The following is a 21,079-nucleotide window of genomic DNA, read 5'->3' as shown; positions in this document are numbered from 1 at the left end:
TTTCTCTCTTCCTCTTTCCTGTTCAGAAGTATGTATTTCCTGGCGATGCAACAGCACATCCACACATAATCCAGAGCAGACAGATTAGGAATGCAGATGGGAAGAGACACAGAAACAAACAAATCAAGTGTTGATGAAGATGCACGTGGACCGGGGAAGACGCACATGAAGGTGCACCGAGGAATACAGAGATGAAGGCAGAGGAGAGGGATTGAAATAAAAGAAACAGAAAGGGAAGCAGAATATAGCTTCTTTTTTTTTCCTCTGTCGCCCAGATTGTAGTGCAGTGGCGTGATTGTGGCTCACTGCAACCTCTGCCTCCCAGATTCAAGTGATTCTCCTGCCTCAGACTCCTGAGTAGCTGGGATTACAGGCACCAGCTACTATGCCCAGCTAATTTTTTTTTGTATTTTTAGTAGAGACAGGGTTTCACCATGTTGGCCAGGCTGGTTTCGAACTCCTGACCTCAAGTGATCTGCCTGCCTTGGCCTCCCAAAATGCTAGGATTATGGGAGTGAGCCATCGCATCCGGCCAGAATGTATCTATTTAACTTTTTACTCCCATGAGATTGGTGGAGAATAATAAACAGCAAAACTAAATTTTTATCTATTTGTTCAAATGAGTAATTGCTTTTAAAATATAGTTTAATTTGAGATGTGAGCAAATAGTGCCTTTTGCTTAGAAACAATGCATTAAGGATTTTCACTGATTACCTGCTCATTCCATTTGGCCTACTGAATTTTTTTTCTCCCTCTTTTGGTCATGATTGCTCTAAAGTTACTAATCCCCTTAGAATAGGAGCTTAGTGACTACTGGGATACTGTCTCTACTGGTGACCACTGATTCCTATGGTTCGGTATAGTATCTTGCATTTTGTAGGTATTCAACGTCTGTATTTCTTTTTATGACAAAATGAAGTACTTCCTTCCTTTTTGCCAAATCTAAAGACCTTATCTCAAGAACTCAGAGTGAGAAAGCCAAATGGAAGACAAGGAAGGACGAGGTAATGGCATAAAAGTTGCACAGGCTAAGGGGCAAGACAAAGAAGAAAGAACTTTTTTTTTTTATTTTTTTGAGACCGAGTCTCACTCTGTCGCTTAGGCTGGGGTGCAGTGGCGTAATCTCGGCTCACTGCACCCTCTGCCTCCCAGGTTCAAGCGATTCTCCTTACCTCAGCCTCCAGAGTAGCTGGGATTACAGGCACCCACCACCACGCCTAGCTACTTTTTGTATTTTTAGTACAGACGGGGTTTCTCCATGTTGGCCAGGGTGGTCTCGAACTCCTGACCACCCACCTCAGCCTCCCAAAGTGCTGGGATTACAGGCATGAGCCTCTGTGCCCAGCTGGAAGAACGTTTTTGATGCACTATGTTTGCAGTCGAGGTTATTTGAAATGAACTGGGCTAAAACCCTTAGAAGGAGATATGTGGACGACAGAGTCTCAGGACAGCTTGGATGCAGTGAATAAATGCCAGTCCCAAGCACGTGCAAGCCAGCATGGCACAAAGCCTGCAATTAGCTTGCAAAATAGTTTTTGAAAAGGTCTATTTCTGAAGAATAAAATGCATAAAAATTCACTTTATTTTAATCTGTGGTTATAACACCAGGTAAAAGTACAAGTTTTAAATTGTTTATCATTTCAAAGTAAAACTGTACTTGGTAATCAAACTCAATACTAATTAAATAAAAATAACAGGGTATTTTTATTTGAAAAGCTTTTATGGGTAAGGAAAGTCAATGGACTTTCTCTTCTCTGCAGTATACCCCATCCCCCACACTGTCTGCAGGGGTGAAGTGTACAAAGGCTGTGGGTCATCTCTAATAAGTATGAACCCATACGGGGTACATGTTATGTTTGGGGATATAAAAGTATAATTTCTTGATATTTTCTTCATTTTAGATAGGTTGAAAAACATTAAGCACACACTTCCCAACACTGTTACTCTGTGGGTCTATTCTCAGTACCCAAAATAGAGCTTGTAGTGGAATAGATGCCTAGTAAAAATGTGTTGAGAGTAAGTGAATGAATCTGCAGCTCCGAGCCTTGGAGCCACTCTATTTCCGGTAGTTGGTAACTGCCCTCCAGATCAAGGATGAAATCTTTCTTTTAGTTCCCTAAATTCAAAGAGAAGCTAAGTCTTCTCCCATCTGGGCTCAGGTATACTGCATAGGGCCATAGAATTATTTTTTTTCAAGACAGAAAATTGCCTTAATTTTTATTTGGCTTTAAATAAAGTAACATATGATCGTAGTAAAGAAAAGTCAATAATACAAAAGCGAAAAAAAAATTAAAATGACCACCAATACCCCAGAGAAAATGGCTAGTCTTATTTTAGAGGAGGAAGCCAAGGTCTGGAGCTAAAGGAAGAGGGACTCGCTCAGGGTCTCATGTGCCCTTTGTCTTCAGATCAAAACCATGATTTTAGATGGCCTTGATTTCAGCTTCTGGCCACCTGTTTCCTGCACACACCCTGCACTTTCCCACCAGAGCTGGCTGAACCATGAAGCCTGACTTTCACTATTCCCATAAATGATCAGATTTTACAAAATGCTGACGGGTGGGCATGGGCTTACCAAATCTCAGAATAGCAGAACTAGAAGGCTCACCTTGAAACATGGAAAGGTAAACTTAGTACAAGTATAAGGAATTATGTAGGTACTACTCTTAAGAAGAAAGAAAGAGCGAGAGAGAGAGAGAGAGGAAGGAAGGAAGGAAGGAAATGAATGGAAGCAAGAAAAGGAAGGAAAGAAGAAATAAAAAACAGAAAAGAAAACAATATAATATCCCAAAAGAAGTAATACAGACAGAAATGTAAATTAAACAAGGTTAGGATTAATTTGTGTACGTTTATTTTAGGTTATTTAGGGTACATAACTAAGATTTACTGTGTACATTCCTTTTACGTCTGACATTAAAAGAAGACAAATTCTTCCACACAAAACAAAAAAGTCAAAGGAACAAACCATGTAGCCGTGTGGTCAGTTCTTAAGCAAAGTCCTGAATCTGAAGAAACTGGGTTTATTCACTCTAATGACAGTATGGCCCTAACCACACCAATTTAGTTCCGTCACACCTCTGTCAATGATTCCCTGACGCCCTGTTCACGTGGAAAGGAAAGAAGCTGACAGTGGCAATCTAGCCTGATGCCCAATGTCTACATCCTCAGTCCTGAGCCTCTCTAGCCACAACTCTATCAGGTCTGCCCCTACACCCTGGCCTGTCTGCTTCCTGATTCTATTACACTTTGGTTTCCTAGCATGCTGTGAGTTATATAAAGGCAGGAACCATGTCTACTTCTTTACCACCATTATTTTTTCCCATCTTGGCACACTTAAACCTGGTTAGTGCTTAATAAATAGTTGTTGGATGAAGGTATTTTGTAGACTATCATGAGAACCTGAGGTGAAATAACACAGCATTGGAAGGAATAAGAGGTGTGGTTCACTGAGCCCAGACACTGCCCACAAGACTTCCATGTCCACCATGTCCACTCAACATTGGGCCTCATACTCTCCCTGGTTCTCCCCCATCTCCCTGGTACTTTGTCTTCTTTGATGGTTTCCATTATACCTTGATGACCGCTCACTTTTTCTACACTTGCATTTTTGGGAATATCCCCTCAGCTTTTGTACTAGCACCACCATACTATGTCTGCCCAAATTTATTTCTCTAATAATAATTTCTTTCCCTTTTTGAACAAAGAGTGAAATTTCCTATCTCCACATGCCTGCAGGAAATCTCCTTTTGGATGTGGTTTCTACCTGAAATTAAACACTGCTCCTCTGACCATTCAAGAAGGAAATCCTCCATTTGGGACAAAGCAGAGACTTTCCTTCCAGCTCCTCAGACGTATATTCTTTGGAATCATCTATAAGTACTTTGCTCTCCTAAAAGGTTTGCTAATTCTCCCTCTGTAAGGACTCTCATATTTGATCTTTCTTCATTTCCATACTCATTGACCTGATTCAGGCCCTCATTACCATACTATCTCTTCCAGTGCTGCTATCCCCATATTCTAGTCCACTGTAGATGAGTTTCTCCAGCATAGTGTCATCACACATAACTCCCTTGTTAAGTCTCTGTCTATTCCTTGTATGGCAAATAGAAACAGCCAAGATATACAAGTCCAATCCATTTTTCCCTCAAACACTCAACAGGTTTCTTGCACCAGGATTCTTATTTCCACTTCTGCACTTTTGCTGGTGTCATTCCTTCACCTAGACAGGCTCCGTTTCCCTCTTCATTGCCATCGTTACCTCCTCCATGGCTCACCTCCACCAAGAAACTTTCTCTGACTAGTTCCATTGCAGGATGATGACTACCTTTCCTTCTCTTGGCATGATTGTTTAGCTCTGGCTATGCTGCTATGCTATTTCTTACTTGTTTGGCTAGTGATAATGGTTAATAATAATAATAGCTATCATTTGTGAAAAACTATCATTTATGAAAAACTACTATGTGCTAGGTACCTGACTAGGCTATTTATGAAGCTCAATAATCTTCCCAACAATCACACAGGCTATGTAGATATTATGCCTGTTTTATATATAAGGCAACTATGGCTTACAGAGAAATCATTTGCTCAGGGCCACACAGCTTGTAAATGGCAGAGCTAGGATTTGAACCAACAGAATGCAGGTACCATCCGTAGTGCCTTGTGGACATGTTTAGTCATTTCATGAATGCCAGCTGACTCTGGCCAAGTTTATCATAGGCAGTTATTTTATCTTTTGCTTTTGCATTCTCCATGCAAATAAGTAGAACATAAGAACAATACTTTTCATTATAGGTGTAAGTTTCCAGTTTTCTGCTGTGGTATCGTTAAAGTGTCATCTTTCATCTGAGCATTGGAGTTACTGGGAAAAAAATCGATTTGATTTTAAGGTCATTGTTTAACATTTTTCTCTCTGTGAATGCCTAACCTGCTTTCTCAAAAGAACGTCTGATTTAAGTCACATCAAATACCACACTGTCCTTTGTTCTGAGGCCTAAAATGTTAAAATATGCATTTATGCCCCAGGTTTTATATGCCAATGCTTTATCTCCCCAATTTGACCTTATAGTCACCACTGTAGAGGCCTCACACAACATTAACAGCTTCCAATTACACCCAGAATCTCCTCGGTAACATAGCCCATTATTAACCTGTACTATGCGGATCCCTAGAGTTGGATACTTTTCTAATAAGAATGAAAATGTTTCACAAGATTCATCCAGGGCTTTTTGCCTTTATATTTTTCAGATTGAAGACTCTCATGTCCTAAATGGTTCCAATATTCAATACTTGGCATTTTTCTGTCATTTCTTATTATATAAGCTTTTTAAACCTTCATTCACACATTACTTTTGTCATTTAAAACATTCCAATGTGAAAGGTATTGATTAAATGCAATTATCAATATGCAATTATCAATTGATTCCTCTCAAATCTCTCTTTTCCTTGATTCTTGTTTGTTTTCCTTTTTTAAATGCTAAATTTAGAGTCTTATCAGAAAAATTTTCCATAACTACTTTTGCAAACAGTTTAGTGTGCAATATGACCATATTTGGCCTTTCAGAAGGATGGTCTTTGAGGCCTGAAACCAACGTTGTTAATAAGGGATTACAAGTATTTTTCACCCTAGATCCTTACCTTTCTGCTTCGAGTCGCATCTCCTCCCTCTTTTGCCTTCTAAGTTCTCTGCGACGTTCAAAATCATCCATGGTGTGATTTCAGGTTCAGGGAGACCAGTTGATGTCTGGACCTGAAGGAGAGGAGGTAGAGTCAATATCATAGATAACTCAGCGTGTTACCTCTCCCGAGTCACCGTGGGCCCTCTTTCCCATTTGTCATTCTCCTGATTTTTCTTTACTCTTAGAAAGCTGATAAGGTAGCCAGTGATCAATTTCTGACTCCTGAGCCGAGTTAAATTCAGTCTCATTCATGAATCTCTTTGAGACAAATAAGTAAGATCCCAAGATTATATATTCTTTAAAAAAGACCTCAGGAGACAGAGAGCTTTTGAAGACTTGAAATATTGGTAGAATCACTTGAAATTCTACTGAATGATTTTGTTCTTTGTAACTTGCTGAACCCCAGACCAAAGTTATGAAAAAGTGAACAAAGAAAGAGGAAAACAGGAATGATAAACAGAAAAGAAAATTGGCAAGAAGAGGTATATGTAGGAACCAGGAGAAAAGTGAAAGCCAGAAATAAAATAATACAGTGTCTAGGCATATAATGTGCATATTCTCAAAGAAGCATCAGGATTTTAATAAAGACTGGAGCAGTAACATCATGAGTAAACATCATGAAGCAACATTTTTAAAAGCAGTTAAGTGGTGATCAAGCTGTTTTCCAAGCTCTAAAATCACTGCTTTTCTACAGATGTAACCCAACCATTTCACCCTTTCCTCCCTCCTCTGTGATGATTTTAATTCCGGAAAGACCTTCCTCTTCCAGCTCTTTAAACGAGGCGCCCGTTTCCCCTGCGTTTCTGTGCCATGGAGTCAAGTATTCCAGAATTCCCCTGCAGCCCCCAAACCCAAAATGACTACCAGAAAGGGGGAAGCGGGCTCTTTTTGTCCTTGCTTTGTTTACAGAGCTGTCAGTGGTTAGTTAAACTCGGCCTGGAATCTGGCATTTAAGGCCTGCTTGAAGATTGTTTCCTGTGCGGAACGGGAGGCCTCCACTTCCTCTGGAATCCTAGACTCTCTGCTGCACTTGAATCACAAAAATATTTTCCAGCCCTTTCTGTGCACATGAGACAAGCCATTTGCCCTGCGTGAAAAAATAAGGAGCTGTACAAAACCTAAAGCCATCACACCTGAAGGCATCTTTGTTTGAAGGAGTAAAAAACAAAACTTAGATTTTGAAGCCAAGTTCGGAAACCTTCTTAAATAAATTGTCCAATTATTTTATTTTCAAAGGTTTTTTTCCCCTCTTTAAAAACCCCACAAAAACAAAAATAAAATCTCAGCCAACAAAAGCAAAACTATACAATGTTTGAATTTTTCCCCTTTTTTATCCTCTAGGGTATTATTAATGCTGCTTATAAATCTTTAGAAATTCAAATCTTGGTGTTTATTTGGAGTTTTAAAATTTTGATGTTTATCTATCTTACTCTTACCAAGAGTACTTCCCGAGGCTTTGCTAATTATGAAGGAAACAACCCATTTTCCTTCTTATTATTTCATCGACCATAAAGAAACTTTTCTACACTTTCCAATCTAGTCTATAATTATCAGAATGGAAAAAGAAAAAGTGATTTGAGAGTTCCCTAAGAGGCCATCCCAGGGCCCTTCTCCCTGGGGTAGGCTCCTGTTCTGACCACAGGGCAGGAGTGTGTGAGGACAGCCCTGTGGGCAGGAGGGTCTAAACTCGTGGACTCAAATGCCAGGTGCAGTGGGAGAGTAGACTCTTCTCTTCCTTCAATGTGGTCTTTTGTTGCATATAAAGTGCCTCTTGAATAACTATAGCAATAGCAAACAGACGTGGGAAAAAGAGGTCTGTCTATAAGCAAACAATTTTACCTTTTAAAATTTATCCAAGTAGCTTGAAGAGCATCCTCTAAGCCTCTGTCTGGTTTTTGCTCCTACCTCATCAAATTTAAGTAGTCATTCTGGCTGTTTGTCAGCAACAGTCGTTCTCAGCCTATACCTCTGGTAGAGGTGCTAATGAGCAGTGAAATGAATATCTCCAAGCAGGCTGGAGATGCACATGGTCTGCAGAGCCCCTCAGTGTCTTGGAATACTTAAGAGGGAAGTGAAACTAACATCGTGAGGTCAGTTTGGCTGACCATCCTCACTGGCTCTTAACCCACGCAAATTCTTTTTCTCCTACCCATTCTCTTCTCCCACTCCTCACCTTCTCTTGCTTACTTGGGCACTTTTTCTTTCCCAGCCATAGAAAAACTACCTGTCATTTGAATGCTGCTGAGTATACATGTGGGGGCACCCAGAGGGAGAGAGAGAGTGTGTGCCATTTCCTACAGACCAGTGCTTTTCTAGGTAAGGCTTTGTGCACATGAGTGGGTGTAGCTTAGAGGAAAGCGCAAAACCACATCTGTGTACCATGTGGTATGACTCTCGGTGGTATGTGTGTCTTGTGTGGGGGAGAGAAGGTGTATGTGTTTATGAAAATGGCTCTCAGTGTCAACCCAGGATGGGGCTGGAGATCCTCCTTCATCCCTGCACCCTTATATCACAGAGCTTTTCGGCCCTTCTCTAGCATCTTTCCTTTGTAAGAGAAGAAACGTCTAGGTAGAATGGTAAGTGATTTTTTTTTTCTCTTCTATGTCCGCAGGCAGTAATCCCTCATTTCCTGCCCTACCCCTACTCGGTGCTGAATTCTTTTCAGCAACATTGGTTAGGAAACAAACTCTCAACCAATGAAGGGATGAAAAGTCAAGACAGGGTGATTCCATCAGTCGTGAGGCTCTGGGTGTCACAAATAGAGTAGTGTGAAAGAGCTAAGTATTGATGTTTGTGACAGATGGGTTCTTGGAGAGTTTTATGAAAATCTAAATTTTTGTGCTGGAGGGGGGATTGTGGTCATGCTATTGAAAGATTTACTGAGGTGACTTCTTTTGTAAAGAGGGGAAAAACAAAAATCTCAACAGAGGCAGATGTCATTACCTATGGATATGTCTGTGTTTTCAATACAGATTCTCATAGATTGGATTTTCTTTTAAAACAGGGCATGCCTACACTGCCATGATTAAGAAATAAGTCAGTGTTAAAGGTTTCAGGCCAGATGCAGTGGCTCACGCCTGTAATCTCAGCACTTTGGGAGGCCGAGGTGGGTGGATCACTTGAGGTCAGGAGATTGAGACCAGCCTGGCCAACATGGTGAAACCCCATCTTTACTAAACACACAAAAAATTAGCTGGGTGTGATGGCAGGTGCCTATAATCCTAGCTACTTGGGAGGCTGAGGCAGGAGAATCACTTGAACTCGTGAGGTGGAGGTTGCAGTGAGCTGAGATTGGGCCAGTTCACTCCAGTCTGAGCGACAGAGCGAGACTCCATCTCAAAAAAAAAAGGAAAGAAAAAAGATTTCAAATCACCAAACACACTGCCCTTCCTTTTTTTTTTTTTTTTTTTTTTGAGATGGAGTTTCACTCTTGTCACCCAGGCTGGAGTGCAATGGCGTGATCTCGGCTCACTGCAGCCTCTGCCTCCTGAGTTCGAGAAATTCTCCTGCCTCAGCCTCCCAAGTACCTGGGATTACAGGTGTATAGCACCACACCTGGCTAATTTTTGTTATTTTTAGTAGAGATGGGGTTTCACCATGTTGGCCAGGCTGGTCTCGAACTCCTAACCTCAGGTGATCCTCCCACCTCGGCCTCCCAAAGTGCTGGGATTACAGGCGTGAGCCACCGTGCTCGGCCTGCCCTTCTTTTTGAACAAAGCCAAAAGCCTGCGGCCCAGGGGATTGGCATGATGTGACAAGAGGCGTGTACTGCATCTTACCACCATACCAGGGCTTCCGGGACTTTCCTGTCTTTCCTTTCCTTCCTCCTTGCTTTTTTTTCTCTGCCTCTTTTCAAAGGCAGAATATTGACTGGTATTTCTTCTGACATTAAAAAAATTTTTCTCTTTCTTTGTCACTTTTTTTTCTTCTCTATCTCCCACCCTATGTCAGAAATGAAAGTATATTTATATTTATTAAAATCAATTTATGGCTGTTTTCCTTTAAAAATTTAGTTCAATAGCTGATGTGCATCTTTCAACCAAGAAATGTATTATGTTTTATATTCACAAAGTTTTTGCTGTTTTTCTTTTTCCCTCTATGGGCATGTAGCCCTCACTATAGATATTTCCTGTGATACCTTTATAACAAGAACTAGTAAGTTTCTGCTTTTGTTTGGGTCAGTGTTGGTGGCAGATAAGCCATTTTAGGTGTGTGTGGGTATGCTCACCTGTGTCACCTGTGCACGAGCATGTGTGTAAATGCAGTCAAGGCAGGAGATGTTTGTGAGCAGGTGGCTTTCTAACCCAGCACTCAACACTTAGGGACAAGGCCATGTGGAAGAAGCTAAGTCTTATCTACTTTTTGGGCAGTGCCAATATTGGTCTTGGAATGCAAGAAGAATAAAATCTGTTGTGTCAGGGACACTGAATAAGTTAATGCAGCATCCAAAAGAAACTAACATTTATTGAATATGTACTATGTGGCAGGCTGTTTTTTAAGCCTTTAACATTTTTAATGAATAGACTTTATTTCTTAGAGCAGAAAAAAAGCGAATAGAGAGTACAGAGTTTCCATATATTCCCCCCTCCCCAGCTCCTGTCCACATTTTCTCCTGCATTTGGAGATAGAGTCTTTGCAGATGTAGTCAAGATGAGGTGATTAGGGTGGTCCCTTATCCAATATGATGGTGTCCTTATGAAAAGGGGAAATTTGGCACAGAGACAGACACACACAGAGGGGAGATAATGTGAAGACATGGTGAGATGCCATGAGAAAATGGAGACAAGGAAGACCTAAGGCCACCAGAAAGCTGGGAAAGAGAAATGGGACAAACCCTTCCCCAGTGCATTCAGAGGGAGCCTGGCCATGCTGACACCTCCATTTCAAACTTCAACTCTCCATAACAGTGGGACAAGAAATTACTGTTATTATAAACCAACTAGTGTGTGGTACTTTGTTATGGCAGCCCTAGGAAACTATTAGGAACATCTTGCAGTAGTGTGGTACATTTGTTCCAATTGACAAACCAATATTCATGCATTATGATTAACTAAAGTTCATAGTTTACATTAAGGTTCACTCTTTGTTGTACAGTTTCATAGGTTTCACCAAATACTGAATGTCATGTATTCACCATAGTAGCATCATACAGAATAGCTTCACTGCCCTAAAAACCCCACCGGCTCCACTCATTCATCCCTTCCCTCTCCTTACTCCCAAACCCTGGCAACCACTGATGTTTTTATGTCTCTACAGCTTTGAGTTTTCCAGAATATCATATAGTTGGAATCATACAGTATGCCTGTAGCCTTTTCTGATTGGCTTATTCCACTTAACAACACACATTTAAGTTTCCTTCAAGTCTTTTCATGGCTGATAGCTCTGCTGGGCCATTAAAATATATGTAATTTTACTTTATCTGGGTAACAGATCTGTGAGGTAGCTAGTATAATCCCCATTTTATGGAATTTCAAAGTGCATACACTTAACTACTATAATAGGACTAATCCACTATTTCTAGGATTTGTTTCCCATTTCAGGGAACAAACAAGAGTGCCTCAAAGAAGTTCTGAGAGGACTATTATCAGTGACTGCCACATTGATTCATTGGATCATATAACCTTAGGTAAGAAATAATCCTAAAAATTACCTATGCCTTCAGTTTACAACCTGTTTGGTTTAAATCATAGAATTATCAAGTCACAAAAGATCTCAATTGAATTAGCCTTCCAAATGCTTATTTCATCTCTGTTAATTTATTGTTAGTGCTTTGTAAAATTCGTAACTCAGGATGGCTGTATCCTCAACAGCATCATTGCATACTCTTCTTCAATATCTTAGTTTCTTCTCTTATATTGCACCTTCTTCATTACACATCTTCCTCCTCTAACCCACTGTATCCTCATTCACAACATCATCATTTCTCTGCTCTTGCAAGGAACTCTAGTCTTGGAACACTCAAAACCATTATTAGACAGGTCCTCTCTGATTAGTCATCATTTTGCACCCACTGTAAATTTAATGATTCAGCTACTTCAATGAGGCCTCACAAAAACATTTATACAATCAATATACAGTAAATATTTACCAAACAGCTACTATATGCTGGGTACTGTTCTAGACGCTGGGATATAACAGTGAACAAGACAGAAAAGGTCTTTGCCTTCCTGGAATTGATAGTTCAGACTTTCTTGCTTCTTTAAACTTCCACCAGGCTTATCACATCCATCTTCAACCTTGGATCACACCCATCACCTGCTTTCTGTTTTGTGTTCTTGAGATTCAGCGCTTTGTGGGAGAAAGGGAGCATGTCGTGTCTATCCTAAAGATTCGCATTCATTTCAGTTGGGCCATCGCTGCAACTCAGTGATGTTTCTCTTCATCCTACAGGTATTGGGTGATTTCTGGGTACAACATACTCCAGCAGATTTCCTACCTCTGATCTGCAATGATCATCACTCACCTTGACACTTTTACTGTTTTCCTTCACAAACCCTTGGCAAATAGTGACCTGGAATGAGACCTAGGAGACTGAGACTGAAGCTCTATGAGCTTTGTTTCTCTATAAAGTGAGCTGGTTGGAGAGATAATATTCAAAGTTTTATCTTACACCACATAATAATACTATGGCTGTATACCTGCTTGAGCCAGCAAAGCTGGAGGTATCACACTTGACATATCCATGCTTCTTCCTCCTTCCCAGATGTAAATGTGTTGAGTATCTAAGTCTGTTCTCATTTAATTTTTTGATATAGAAACCATTAACCTTCCTTTCAAGCTGATCATACCACAGCATCCTACATAAAAATATTTTATCACCTCTCAAATATGTCTTACAACTTTCTACCTCTACATTTTTACTCATTCTTTTTAATCTACATCTTCACTATCCATATTTTTATTCAATCATGAATTTCAGGCTCAAATTTTACTTCCCTCATGATACCCTTTTCTGGGAACCCTAGCTTAAAAGTGACAATTCCCTCCTTGAATATCTATAATTCATTTTGATAATCAATAACACACTGTCGGCTGCAGCTCATCAATTGTTCTCTTTAGCTAGTCTTTCAATATTTGTATTAATATTTTACTTTCCATATGCTTTTGTTCTTAAGGCCTCTTATGAAAAGATATAGTCTTTAAAAAAAATTTTCCACAATTGAGAAAGAGTAGGCACTCAGAAATTTTAGCCAGTTTGAGCCACTGGATTTTTATTCTAGATTATACCATTCTGAGTATGGAAAATGTAACTCAAGCCAATTCATCTCTCTGTACTTTGACTGATCAGTGTTTACAAAGTGAATCAAAGACCTTGGTAATTGACTATGTATGAATCTCAAAAATTATATAAACCCACATTTGCAGTAGTTACACAGTAAATCTGGCAGCACTTTCTTTCTGACTGTACAAAATGAACTTTTGTCCTTTTCAAACAAAATCAATTTATCAACCCACTTTGCTCTTTTCTGAACTCAGTGGTTCATTTGGGATTCAAAAACCAAATAAACAAATGGATTATAATGTACAGTTTGCACTTAACTTTAGCTCAACCTTCACCATCTTGTTCCAAAAATCTGTGCTACTTTAAAAAAATACCTGCATTTACCAAGGCAGGTCTGTCAAGAACAGCAGCATAGAAATAAGAATGAATACAATCAACCTGAGGCACTTTGTCTTCTCAAGGTGTTTCTTTTCTCTAATTAATGGAATCCAACATACTAAGGGCAGGTTAACAGGTTATGACCTGTTTTTCCCTTGCCTTCCCTGCACAATCTTTTAGCATTACCATTTCTCTATTTGTACTTCTCCACTAGCAAACAGAAGACCTGGCAGATTTAACATTATTAAAGCCAATGTCTTTATGCCCTTTCTTTCACCTTCTGAGTAGCAGACAGTTTGGGTAGTTTAGATTTGTGAAATGATGGTTTTTGTATATACTAATTCAACACTTAGGAAGACACCATGTTTAGGGACTTTAGGTTGCATCTTCAAGTGTTATCACAAATATCACCACCTTAATTTGGAGCACTTTATATTTTTCAAAACTTTATGGTTATCATTATTTGATCCTCCCAAGTAAGAAGAATCAATTCAATCCCATTTAAAGAAAGGAGACTGAGACATATAAAGCTTTGACATTAGCTCCTTAACTGCTACAAATCCAGGATTGACATTTAGACTAATTTCTAAACCAACTTGAAAGTTGCTTAGAAGAGTGAAGAGAAGTGAAAATTTGGGACACGACTTCTGTTTTGTTTTCAAGCATTTAAATACTTTTCCTTGATAAACTCAAGGTGAATTAGGCTGAAAGACAGAGTTTAATGCTAAATCAGAATAGGCATGCTGCTCTTTTGGCCCCTAGAGGAGAACAAATGACATAAGCATAAACCCTAAGGCAAGGTGGAAATTCTCCACTAACTTGTGTCCATGTGAGAAAAAATGCATAGACTTGCTACAAATATGTAAACATGCTTTCTAAATGTATGCCTGACTAACAGAGGCATTCACAATATTATCACACATAATTCAGATACAGGGAGGGCTGGCTCCAGCACAACTACCCAAAAATGGGGGTGCATGGAAAGGGTAGACCCCTATCTCTGAAAAAGCCAGGGAGAAGAAGTGGCCATCTATTTAGGGTTATGGTGAAAATATATTTTTTAGGATTCTAAGGCCATGCTGTCCAATATGGTAGCTACCAGCCACAAGGTCATTTAAATTTAATTGAAAATAAATAAAATTTAAAATTCAGTTCCTCAGCTTCACCAGTCCCATTTCAAGAGCTCAGTAGCCATTATGTGTTTAGTGGCCCCCATATAAGATGGTGCAGAGAATGTTTTCATCACTGCACAAAGTTCTACTGGACAGCCCTGCTATAAGATCTTCCAACTCCTGGCTGGGCGTGGTGGCTCACACCTGTGATCCCAGCACTTTGGGAGGCCAAGGCAGGTGGATCACAAGGTCAGGGGATTGAGACCATCCTGGCCAACATGGTGAAACCCTGTCTCTACTAAAATTACAAAAATTAGCCAGGTGTGGTGGCGCACACCTGTAGTCTCAGCTACTCAAGGGGCTGAGGGAGGAGAATCGCTTGAACCCAGGAGGTGGAGGTTGCAGTGAGCCGGGATCACATCACTGCACTCCAGCCTGGTGACAGAACAAGACTCTGTCTCAAAGAAAAAAAAAAAAATCTTTCAACTCCTAATATGAAGTGATTGTACTGAGTGAAGTAATGCTATGCACTTCAGAGACATGAAGGTATGTTAGATATGGTTTCTGTCTTCAAAGACCTTACAATCTCCTAGAAAAGATGTGATAAGTTGTGGAGTGTTGTATAGGTCAGCATCTCAAAGCATGGCTGTGCTCTCATAATTCCCTCATTGGTACTCTCTCCATTTCCCTATGGAGGCTTTTTGGATGGGGGCAATCTTGCTGTGACTGGGCACTTGCAACTGAGAAAGTGAAATGCTTGGCAAATACAAAAGAAGCTGAGACACTGGCTGAAGAAAGATCACACTTCAAGTTAAGTAACAAGGCCCAAGAGTGGTTCACATGGAATGAAAGTTCAGAAGCCATAGGCCTTTCCCAATTGTAAACATGCTGCAGAGATCACCATATTTTACATAAAAGTAGTTTAACTTGTGCATGACCTTCTGGACTTGCTGAACTACTCATCTTAAAAAAAAAAAAAAGTCAGCAACTCATGTGCCTGCTTTTTGTGACTGGTTTGTTCAACTAACACTTCCAGTTTAGTGATACAGATCCTTGGCCAGCTATCTTGCTAATATAAAGTAGGATAGCTTAGATGGCAGGATGCAAATCCATTTATATTGCTGAAAACAATTCAAGGGTGTGTTCTAGAGGTGCTTTGTTAATAGCAGTATTTTTGTATGTGAAGGACAAGCTGTTATTGATCAGGGACTAATTATTCTCTAGTGAATTATTTGACTTCTATTCATCATGATCATCAAGTGTGTTTACTGTATTCTGGAACTGCAAAGCAGGTTAAAAACTATCTTCTAGAAGTTTATAATCCAAGGTGGAAAGCTTTGAAACCCAACTAAAGGATGTTATCTGCTATGTCCCTTGGATGTAATAGACATATAATTTAAGCATATACATTTACAGATAAATAATAAGTTGAAAAGTACTTAGATTGCTTCCTCTTTCTTTATATTTAGATAGTAATTTAGATAGTAATGAGTCCTTTAGATAGTAGTTTCACTCATTTATTAGTTTGGGGATACCTGGACTTTTCTTCAGGTAGGGAATGGCTTCACAGTTGGGGTCTGCTTAAGAATAGCACAGAACCGGCCAGGCGTGGTGGCTCACGCTTGTAATCCCAGCACTTTGGGAGGCCGAAGCGGGTGGATCACGAGGTCAGGAGATTGAGACCATCCTGGCTAACACGGTGAAACCCCGTCTCTACTAAAAATACAAAAAATTAGCTGGGCGTGGTGGTGGGCGCCTGTAGTCCCAGCTACTCGGAGAGGCTGAGGCAGGAGAATGGCGTGAACTCAGGAGGCGGAGCTTGCAGTGAGCTGAGATCGCGCCACTGCACTCCAGCCTGGGTGACATAGCGAGACTCTGTCTCCAAAAAAAAAAAAAAAAAAAAAAAAAGAGAATAGCACAAAACCATAGGATCTTTGAACAACTGACTCAATAACCTGAGTTTGTACTGATATTCATGTTGTATTTCTATTGGAGCACTTAGTCTATAGCTTGTATTTTAATTACCAAGTACATATTTGTCTTCTGTAAAAGGTTGTTATCTCTTAGAAGTGATTACTGTCTTTCGTGATCCCTCAAAGTTCTTAACTGACTATTTTTCTTATACTCCGCATTAGGCTCACACTTGTTGAGTTGGAACAGATGCCAGGGCAGTGCTTATTTGTTGAACTTAGTTGTTAAACAAATGAACTTGGCTAAGACGTTATCAAAAGGCTGTTTCTCTGGCTGAGCTCTTAGTAACCTCGGGAATGGTGGTGGTTTACTATGGAACTCTATTTTATATTCTGATTGGTAGTTGTGGTTGTTTTTCTCTAGTGGAAAAGAACTTGGTCTTAGAAAGACATTTCGATTTCAGGAAGAGGAGTATTAGGCATTTAACTGAGGGAATAGGTTTGTTCTTGGATGTTGAAAGAAAAAGAAGACAGGATGAATAAGAAAAGAAGAGAATCAGAATTCAGCTGATACACTTCAAATTTCTGCAGCCTTTGGAAACTTCTTGCTACTCCTCTATCATAATTAGAAAACACTGACATTCAGAGCCAATTAAATGTTTCCATCAGTCTAAAAAAAGTGTTGCCTGATTTTGCTCTCTAACCATGCTCAGTAATTAGAAACATAAGGCACCGTTCTGGAGGTTTGCTTGGGAACCTACCCTTCCCAGGCCTTGCGTGGCTACCCATTGGCTATAGGACTTTTATCTTTTCTCACCATCTCTCTTAGGAGCCCCAGCCCAGATCACAGGAAAAGTGTGAGGTTGCCATGGGCATTCCTGAAAAAACTAGAAACTTCCGGCACCACTTTAGACTTTAAAAAATGCAGAAGAAGCTCACTCTGCCTGCCTGTTTCCTCGCTAAAGCACTATAGCTCTGTACTATACGTGGAAGGCAACGGTTCGAGGATTCAAACCAAGAGAGGCAAAAGGAGGATCTTTGTGACAACCAGCTTGAAATGGCAGCCTCGCTCGCTTCGTAGAACAAGAAAAGCTGTTCCAGCAGCTGATGTTAGAGTTCCTCACACTCTTGCTGAAAAACCTATACTCTGCAGAGTGTAGGATTAGAATACCATCTAAGAAGCAGCAGCAACAGCTTTCTACTTCTGACAATATCTACAAAGAAAATGGAAAAATACTTGTAATCAAGGACTTCAACTCGACAGTTACCTAGCTTGTCAAATTAAAACATGTGGCAACCACCTGCTAAATATCTTGAAAGAATGATACTTTCTTATTTTTCTCCCTGACCTAAAATCTCTTTGGAGTACATTTGCAATTCCTAATTTTTCACACTTAAACAAAAGCTGTCCGCACTATGTTTAAAGATGACTAAGCAATTTTGTATTAAGTAACCGAAGATCACCCTGCCAATTTTAGAATAATTAAGTTTCTGCAGCCGAATATAAACAGTTCCAAGAACTACATACGGCCTACCAAAAGTATATATTACAAGTAGTCAACCCTGTGGCCAGCTGGCAGACAGATCAACATGTTAAAGTAGAATTGTTCAGAATTTGGAGTATTATTTTTCTTTTCTCCCAATATTTTTTCTGCATCCAATTTTGTTTCCTTGGGAATGTTTTCAAGTATACAAAGCAAGAAACTATTGTGGGATTGCACCTCTTGTAAACGAATGAGCATTTCTCTTGAGATCCTTTGGAATGCACATATCATTCCCATTTCAATTCCATCTACACAGGCAGCCAAAGAAAAATGGAGCAAATGAATCCACCTTCGTACCCCTCAAGTGAAAGTATTCATATTGTGCTTGATCACCAGAAAGATCTGCATTGACCACTGGACAAGTGAATGTGGACATTAAGCCATAGGTCTGTTGAGTACCAAAACACCTTTCTGACCCTAGATCCTTGCACTGTGCATTCGTCTGCTCTTGCAGTGCTATAAAGAACCATCTGAGACTGTGTAATTTATAAAGAAAAGAGTTTAATTGGCTCATGATTCTGCAGGCTGTATGAGTAACCTGGCTGGGGAGGCCTCAGGAGACTTTCAATCATGGTGGAAGGCAAACAGGAAGCAGGCATGCCTGACATGGCCGGAGTAGGAGGAAGAAAGAGCAGGGGAGGTGCTGCACACTTTTAAACAGCCATATCTTGTGAGAACTCACTCAGTATCACGAGAACAGCAAGGAGGAAATCCTTCCCCATGATCCAATCACCTCCCACCAGGCCCCTCCTCCAACAATGGGGATCACAATTCGACATGAGATTTGGCAGGGACACAAATCCAAACCATATCACACTGCCTTTACCAGATAGCTTTGTGGGCCAGAATTTCTTGCTAATAAGGCTAAAGTCACAGATTTATCCCACCAGGAATGAGTTACTCATTTGAGGGGAAAAAAATCCTGAACTACGGCCCTGTGCTATGACATTAATCCAGGCCAGCTATATGACAGATGTAGCTGACCACCTTAAACTGAGAAAATAGAGATGGTTAGTTTAGCCCATCCCGCCGTGACCTTCAGTAGTGTGTATGGCCAAATGAATGTGAGTGTGTCATCACACAAAAAGCCCCTACATATTCAGCTGCATTAAAAGTCTTGTCGTCTTCTGCATTATATTTAAATTCAGATACAATCAAGAGTGGCTGAGACTCTACAACCATCATCCCAATGAGAACTTTAATAAAAATATTCAGTGTAGATCATTAAAAAGTCAGGAAACAACAGATGCTGGAGAGGATGTGGAGAAATAGGAATGCTTTTACACTGTTGGTGGGAGTGTAAGTTAGCTCAACCATTGTGGAAGACAGTGTGGCAATTCCTCAAGGATCTAGAACTAGAAATACCATTTGACCCAGCAATCCCATTACTGGGTATATACCCAAAGGATTATAAATCATTCTACTATAAAGACACATGCACATGTATGTTTATTGCAGCACTATTCACAATAGCAAAGACTTGGAACCAACCCAAATGTCCATCAATGATAGACTGGATTAAAAAAAATGTGGCACATATAAACCATGGAATACTATGCAGCCATAAAAAAGGATGAGTTCATGTCCTCTGCAGGGACATTGATGAAGCTGGAAACCATCATTCTCAGCAAACTAACACAAGAACAGAAAACCAAACACAGTATGTTCTCACTCATAATTGGAAGTTGAACAATGAGGACACATGGGCACAGGAAGGGGAACATCACACACTGAGACCTGTCAGGGGGTGGGGGTGAGGGGCTATGGGAGGGATAGCATTAGGAGAAATACCTAATGTAGGTGATGGGTTGATGGGTGCAGCAAACAACCATGGCATGTGTATACCTATGTAACAAACTGCACGTTCTGCACATGTACCCCAGAACTTAAAGTATAATAAAAGTAAATAAATAAAAAATTCAATAAATGTTTATGAAATATTCATGTACTAGCTACCTTGCTTAGTGTAGCATATAAGATGTGAATGCAGCTATTCTGCCCTCAAGGTGCTTGTAGTCTGATGGTGGAGATGGATAATCAACAAATAAAATACAAATTAGGTTAATTTTAGGAAGAAACCTAAAAAGAAGAAAAAAAGAAGCTACTATGAGAGAGAACTACAGGAACGATCTAATGGTTTCCTATGTGTTAGAATAAGATCTGGGTGGTAATCACCTTTTCCAAAAGGAATGACATTAATATATATAGAGACATGAATTCATACAGGGAACATAAATTTATAAGACTGGAGTTTGTATTCATTCAACAAATTAAATTGACATCGAGTACGTGCCAGACATTTGCTCCCCTAGGTACAGATAAATAAAATTCCTTTCCACTTTTCTCTCCTAAATAGGTGGGTGAGGAGAAAAGCAAATAGTCAGATTTGAGGGATGGTGAACTAGTCTCACCCACTTCTTTCCCACTTCAGGTCCTACATAAGTCACATAAAAATAATGATCCATCAGAAGCTGTTGCCAGAATTCATGCAGACCCAGAGAATACACGTTAAGACATTAACTTCATGCGGCTAAGGTGGGAGGCATGAAAGAGGGCATCTTTCTAGACCCATCCAGCTCTGTGAACTTCCAACAATAAAAGCATGGTTCTAACACACCATCAAGCAGAAATATGCTGATTTATTTTCAAATGCTGGTGCATGATTCCAAGAAACAAACAGTCCATAATAAATTTATCCCAGTGGCAGAACATCTCACAACCAGCTTTTCCACTTTGAGTACCACAAGCAAACCTTTTATTTGTTGACACACAGCCCCTGGACATTCATGAAAACAAGATGTTCTCTTGCTGCTTTTTAAGTTAAACAGATTTAAGTCAAGGTCTGAGCTCTCAGCTGAATTTTAAAAACAGATGTTACATAGCAAAAAGGCTACACTGACCCCAGCAATAAGAGGCTATTTCACTTGAACTTGGATATTCTTTGTCAGCAGGAGAAGTGATCAAAGATGCTTTAAACTGGAGGCAGGAGCAGCCCAGGGTTTACTACTGTCTCCATTCAGTGACTGCCTAGAAGGTCTGGGAAGCTGTTGGGTATTTGGGACTCTTGTTTTGGGGAATAAATGTGCTGGGAAGGGCTGGTGATTGGGAGGTGCAAATTCCTTGGATTTGAATGGAGTTATTCAGGAAAAAATGATCTTCCTCCCACATACCACCATCTTGTTTCTCTGCAGACCCCAGAAGCTCTCTGTGAAATGGCTCCACTCTATCCACCACACGA

General features: G+C 40.1%; 1 protein-coding gene and 1 long non-coding RNA gene across 23 annotated transcripts in view; one reads left to right on the top strand and one right to left on the bottom strand.

Moving 5' to 3' along the window:
- The window catches only part of CALD1 (caldesmon 1), a 229,233-nt gene that overhangs the window by 100,286 nt on the left and 107,868 nt on the right, over positions 1 to 21,079 (bottom strand). For all 22 annotated transcript variants that reach the window (XM_063667822.1, XM_063667842.1, XM_063667845.1 and 19 more), the window contains one exon: positions 5,635 to 5,746. In XM_063667822.1, the coding sequence (XP_063523892.1) occupies positions 5,635 to 5,705 (71 nt within the window). In that variant the 5' untranslated portion in view covers positions 5,706 to 5,746. The remainder of the gene's footprint in view (positions 1 to 5,634; positions 5,747 to 21,079) is intronic.
- Positions 8,073 to 19,555, top strand: LOC134739893 (uncharacterized). The gene is made up of 3 exons (XR_010126991.1): positions 8,073 to 8,251; positions 11,197 to 11,301; positions 17,127 to 19,555. It is a non-coding gene; the product is annotated as an uncharacterized LOC134739893 (long non-coding RNA).

The sequence above is a fragment of the Pongo pygmaeus genome, chromosome 6 (genome assembly GCF_028885625.2).
Source record: "Pongo pygmaeus isolate AG05252 chromosome 6, NHGRI_mPonPyg2-v2.0_pri, whole genome shotgun sequence".
Taxonomy (NCBI): Eukaryota; Metazoa; Chordata; class Mammalia; order Primates; family Hominidae; genus Pongo; species Pongo pygmaeus.
Note: the sequence above shows the minus strand (reverse complement) of the source record. Positions and strands in the feature narration are given on the sequence as shown.